The sequence below is a fragment of the Canis aureus genome, chromosome 3 (assembly GCF_053574225.1).
Source record: "Canis aureus isolate CA01 chromosome 3, VMU_Caureus_v.1.0, whole genome shotgun sequence".
NCBI classification, from domain to species: domain Eukaryota; kingdom Metazoa; phylum Chordata; class Mammalia; order Carnivora; family Canidae; genus Canis; species Canis aureus.
This window is the reverse complement of record NC_135613.1, coordinates 74,135,088-74,140,747: the sequence shown is the minus strand read 5'-3', so window position 1 is coordinate 74,140,747 and position 5,660 is coordinate 74,135,088. Positions and strand designations below refer to the sequence as shown.

The following is a 5,660-nucleotide window of genomic DNA, read 5'->3' as shown; positions in this document are numbered from 1 at the left end:
CTGCCCAGGGCGAGAGGAAGGGCTGAGACGGGGCTCACCTCTGACGCTCCATCTGCCCTTTCCCTCCCCGTCTCCAGGGTGCCCCTGCGCTAGAGCCTGAGTCCCAGACAGGCCTCAAACCTGGTCCCCACCAGGGGGCCCCAGGCGGAGTGTTCCCCTCCTCACACCCAAGCCGTCCTGGGACCTTGGCAGGGCCATACCCCGCCCCGGGGGCCCTGTCGTGGGGCACCCCACCCCCCACCCCAGGCCAAAGATTGAGTATCAGAGAATGAGACACAAAGGGTTATTGCAGTGAGAACCAGAGTGTCCTCCGGTCACCAGAGGGGCAGATGGAGAAAGCTGCCAGTGGGATGCTGGGCCCGGGTCCCCAGAGGAGCAGAGGTCAGGGCTGCGGCGGCAGAGGCTTGGGGAGAGGCTGATTTCAGGAGGGCAGAGGGCCCGGGCCTCAAACATGTCCACTTTATCAGTCCCCTCTGCCCAAGCCCATCCCTGGAACCCCTTCCCCCCCTTCTTTGCCGTCCCTCTGCACTGCCCGCCTCCCCACAGGGGCTCCCGGCAGCCCCCGCTGCTCCTCCCTCAGGCCCAGGGAAGGAGGCTGGGTCAGGGGAGAGTAGAGGGTCAGGGACCAGGAGGGGACAGGAGGCATGAATGTACAGTAGTTCTGGTTACAGGTAGGTGGGGGGAGGGTACCTCAGTCACCACAGAAAAGCTGAAAAACCTCCTCTGGGAAGGGGAGAGGGAGAGAGGAAGAGAGACTTTACAAAGAGGCCAAGGAATGGGTCCAGGACTCGAGAAGACAGGCTGGAGGCTGTTGTTCCCAGAAGCCCGCTGGGTGCGCCCCCCTTCGCCCCTCAGCCCACCTCACCTTGGCTGCACTGCGCAGGTGATCGTAGTACACTTCCTCGATGGCCTGGAAGTAGATGACCCCCTTCAGCTTCGTCTCGTGCTTGTCTGCAGAGAAAACAGGGCCGGGCTGAGGAGGCCTGCCCTCCCGCCACTGCTGGAGCCTCCCTGTCTGGGAAATGGGGTGATTCTCCCAGGCTCCAAACAGAGCCCAACGTGGAGCCCTGAAGAGAGGGTCAGTGCCCAGCCTTGCCCAGAGTCAGAGAAGGCGAATTAGAACTTCACTCCGATACCACTTCTCACCGACCAAACAGCACACCGTGGGCAAGTCTGGGGGGAGGTGATCTAACAGGGCACGGGGGCGTGTATATGGTGAACCCTGAGGGCGGATGTGGCCGCGTCCACCCGAACGAGGAAGGCATTTGCCCTTGGAGCCAATGATTACACTTATGACCAACGTTTACCTCAGACATAACAAATTTACGTGGTTCTTCACCACAACAGTATTTATAGTCTGGAAACAAACCATGCGTCCATCAAGTAGAGCCTGGTTAATAAATTAGAGTTTAGCGCATGATGCGATACTACACCTCTGTTCAACGATACAGAAATATCTCACGGGGTGGGGTGAGAAAGAAAAGAAACCTACATAGATTCAGAAATACGCCTTCCAAATGAATCAGATATATTTCCTATAGAAAGACCTGACCTATTAGCTGTACAAGGAGTGTTTCATATGCCATTTTTTTTGTGTGAGTAAAGGGGTCTGCATTTCTTTACGTTCTAAAGAAACTACAAGGATAGGGATCCCTGGGTGGCGCAGCGGTTTGGCGCCTGCCTTTGGCCCAGGGCGCGATCCTGGAGACCCGGGATCGAATCCCACGTCGGGCTCCCGGTGCATGGAGCCTGCTTCTCCCTCTGCCTGTGTCTCTGCCTCTCTCTCTCTCTCTGTGTGACTATCATAAATAAATAAATAAAAATTAAAAAAAAAAAAAAGAAAGAAACTACAAGGATACACAAGAGATTAATAAAAACGGTTATCTGTTGTGAGGAGGGGCATAATCCTCAATTTAAACCCTTTTACGTGTTTTGATTTTTGAACCGTATGAGTGCATTTACCTATTCAAGTCTAAGAGTGAAAAACAGAAGGCAGAATGTAGCATCTGGAAGCCGAGAGGACAGGAAGGAGCGGGCCAACGGCTGAGGTGACCGTGCCAGGGGGGAGCGACAGGGCGCTGCCAAGGGGAAGCGTGGGGCCCGGGCCGTCTCATCGCGTGGCAGACCCTGCCCAAACCCACAGGCAAAAGGCCACAGAGTCACTAGGCTCAGGTGGTGACGGTGAACAGCCTGCCCCTTGCGGCGCACCCTCCCCCCCGGGCCTGTCATTGTAGGCCTGGGTCCCGACCAGGAGCTCTGCTGCAGCCTCCTCCAGTGCCCGCCCCCCTGCCCCTTCGACTCCTCTTCCCCTAAGGACAAGGGCTGAGTGAATTGAACCTGCTGCCTCAGCCTGCCAGCCTCGCTGCTGTTTCCCTCACGGGGACCCTGCCGCCATCTTGGCTTGGCAAAGGCTGTTGAGGGGCCGCTGCCAGCCCGTCCCTCCAGGCTGGTCTCACATCCTTTCCCTGCACCGACTCAGTTCTATCTGGCCAGGTGGAGCTTCTCACAGGTGCTTAACCCTACGCCCTGTCTACACTGGAGCGGTCTCCAGCCCATTCCCTTGGCAAACTCCTAGGTGGGCTTCAAGACCCACTAGGAATGTCAACACTGTGGTGCCCGCTGGCGCTGTCCTACGCTCCCTCAGCACGGATGTTGCTCTACAGCACTTACCCCGCTGAATCTGAACCCTCCTTTACACATGTCCTAGGTCTCCCTCCTCCAACAACAACTATGTGCCTAGCACACAGTAGGGGCTCAGTGTTGAATAAATGAGTCCTAGGCCCTGGAATCACCAGCAATCAGAGCTCCTTCCCATAGGAACCTACCATCTAGCAGGGAAGAAAGTGCAGACATATGGGTATTTATTAGCTATGCGACCCTGGGCATGGCTGGGAACATGACAAGAGCATCTAGACGTCACAGGTGGCCAAGGGTGTTAGGTGGGAGCACACAAAGTGTCCAGCACAGCGTCTGGCACCTTATGTGGCCTCTGTTATATCATATGCCCTTGGGCTGATGTCACACGGCAGACAGCCCCTGTGTAACACTGTGTAACACTGTGTAACACAAGGGTTATATATAGCAGCAGGCAGGACTCATTCCCAGTAAGGTGGGGCCAGGGCAGGCGTCACAGAGGTCATATCTGATCTGGACCCTGCAGAATAGAGGAGCTCCACCAAGTCAGTGGGAGGAGGTTCCAGGATCGGGAGATGGCAAGTTCAAGGCAAGAGCGGGCATGTCCCACCCAGGACCCAGATCAGGCCCCAGGCCCATCTTCCTCTGACTCTTCCCTCTTGGGACAAGGACACAGCCCCACCCTGGCCCCTAGGCCTGGCCATCCCTCCAGTGGTGGTCTGTTCCCACCTCTTCCTTCACTGGCAACAGTATCGGCTCCAGCCTCCGCTTCCTTACCACCCACCTCGCCTCATCTTGGGCAATCAGGCTCCTGCCCAGCTCCAATCCCTGAATGGAAGGGCTTTTGGGTCCACATTATTTTCGGCCTTTCTGCAGTGCCCCTCATCACTGGCGACACTCCATGTCTCCAAATGTCTGCTCCTTTGGCTGGCTTCCCTCCCCGCTTCCGCCCCTCATCTGAATGGGATCTTCCTTCATTTCACAGACATTAAGGAAGGTCAGGAAAGCCAAGCGGCAGCCCAGCCCCTGGCCTGTGGCTTCGGGCCTCCCGCCACCCCCCCCCCCGCCCCCCCGGCCAGACCTTCCCCTTCCTCCTTCCCCGGGGTACAGCCCTTTGCCTCTTCTCTGCTCTGAGGTCCAACCGCCCGGGTTCAGTTTTAGCTCTGCCGCTTGGCAGCTGTGGGTCCTTCGGGAATTTACTTAATCTCTCTGAACCTCTGACCTCTGTTCCTCGTCCATAAAATGGGTATCAAACAGTGCTTCCCGCACAAGATGATGATGAAAGGTAAACGGCATGATGCATTTGCGGTGCTTAGCACAGCACTGGGTCCATGCAGTGCTCGTAAGTATGATCTGCTATTGCTAGGACTCCAGCACACTCAACTTAAACCCTGACCTTTCTCCTAAATTCAGATGTCTCAGAGGTACTTCAACCTCAACATGCCTAAAATGGAGCTCCTCTCCCCAGGCCTGTTTCTCTCAAATCCCCACAAAGTCCCAGCCCAGCCCAGGTGGAAACGTGGGGACGCATGCACCTCTGCCTCTCCTGCCTCCCCTTCCCAGGGCCCAGGCAATCAGGGAAGGCTTCTTGGAGGAGGTGGCACTTGGTTAGGGACCAGAAGTTAGAAGAGATGCAGGCACTCCAGGCCTGGGTGTCGCTGGCACCAGACACTCAAGCCCTCTCCTTCCAGCCTCTGAACGGGATTGCTCTTCGTGGCTTTACAGTTGGATGGGGCTGGGTGACTGGCTGAGAACAGACAGGGCATTTAATGCCAATGTGAGGTGCAATTAGGCTTCTCTTTACACTCTGCCACTGTGGCCAGCCATACTCTAAAAATGCATGCTCTCAAAAGGAACACTGATACGGAGGGGAGCAGAGCCCCCCTGCCCAACCCACAATGTACAAGGAAGTGTATCGGGTAAGAAAGGAAACTGTGGTTTTGAGGCACGAGGATCTCAGGACTGCTTGTTCCCGCACTCACCCCAGCCTCTCCCAACTTGCGTGCCACACAGCCTCCTGCATCTCAAGTGGGAACCATCCACGGGGAACTCCAGGGTGGAGGGAGCAGAGGGAGCGGGCCACGCCAGTGAGCCTGTCCCCAGGGCTATCCTGAGCACTCCCTGGCACGCTCAGCTGCTTGTCTTAGAGTCTCTGAGGGAACTTGCCCAAGGTGGCATCCACAGGACTCCACATGCCCACAGAGCCTGGGTGTCCCCTACAGCATGACCCATGGTGCCTTGCTTTCACAATTTTCTTCACAATCTGCCTCCCTGACAACAGGCTCCAAGGGACAGAGCTGTAGCCACCCTGCTCCTCACCAAGGCCTAGAACAGTGCCCAGAACTTACTCTGTGCTCAGAAATACTGCCAAATACGTGAACGAACAAAAAACGAAGGCGGACCAAGTACACTCTGTACACTGTCAGGAGGGGAGGACAAGACCCAGCTCAAGCCCTGCCCCCCCACCCCCCCACTAGTAAGCTTGGCCTCCTTCCAGAAGACCGGCTATCCTGGGTGACAGCCCAAGGGTTATGGGAACTCACCCACATAATAGGAAAGGGTGCGCTTGAGCCGGTCGAAGACAAACCAGCGCTTCTTCCATGATTTAATCTTGCCGCCCATCTTGACCAAGTAGCCGCGGCAGACCTGGTGAGAAGCAGGAGTGAGGAAGGACCCAATGTGCAGCCCCCAACCTCTATTCTCAGAGCAGCATAAAAGCTGTCACCTGTGCCTGTATTGTGGGGGGGCTGGGCCCCACACCTCTTCAGGCCTGGACACCACGTCCCGGGACAGAGACCTCTGGTTTAGGCAGGAACTGGGGCCACTATTCCGAGGGCCTAGGAGTTGCCCAGACTACGGAGTCCTCTCCCCAGCGCCACACACCCGCCTCGTACCTTGCTGCTAAGCACCACGTGCAGGCAGGTATCGACACCGTGGCCCGACGACTCGATGTGGGTCTTCAGGTCAAAGTCCTCCTTCCGGATTGGCAGGTAGCGGGTCAGGGGTCGTGCCTGGGAGCAGAGGGC

At 56.9% G+C, this 5,660-nt stretch overlaps 1 protein-coding gene across 20 annotated transcripts in view; it reads right to left on the bottom strand.

Annotated features, from left to right (window-relative positions):
- Window positions 1-5,660, bottom strand: part of PHLDB1 (pleckstrin homology like domain family B member 1) — a 46,876-nt gene that overhangs the window by 1,353 nt on the left and 39,863 nt on the right. For 16 of the 20 annotated variants that reach the window (XM_077893744.1, XM_077893743.1, XM_077893738.1 and 13 more), the window contains 4 exons: window positions 5,529-5,645; window positions 5,178-5,280; window positions 866-951; window positions 691-723 (listed from right to left, as the gene is read on the bottom strand). In XM_077893744.1, the coding sequence (XP_077749870.1) occupies window positions 691-723; window positions 866-951; window positions 5,178-5,280; window positions 5,529-5,645 (339 nt within the window). The remainder of the gene's footprint in view (window positions 1-690; window positions 724-865; window positions 952-5,177; window positions 5,281-5,528; window positions 5,646-5,660) is intronic. The other 4 variants (XM_077893740.1, XM_077893759.1, XM_077893757.1 and 1 more) reach the window with 1 other exon arrangement.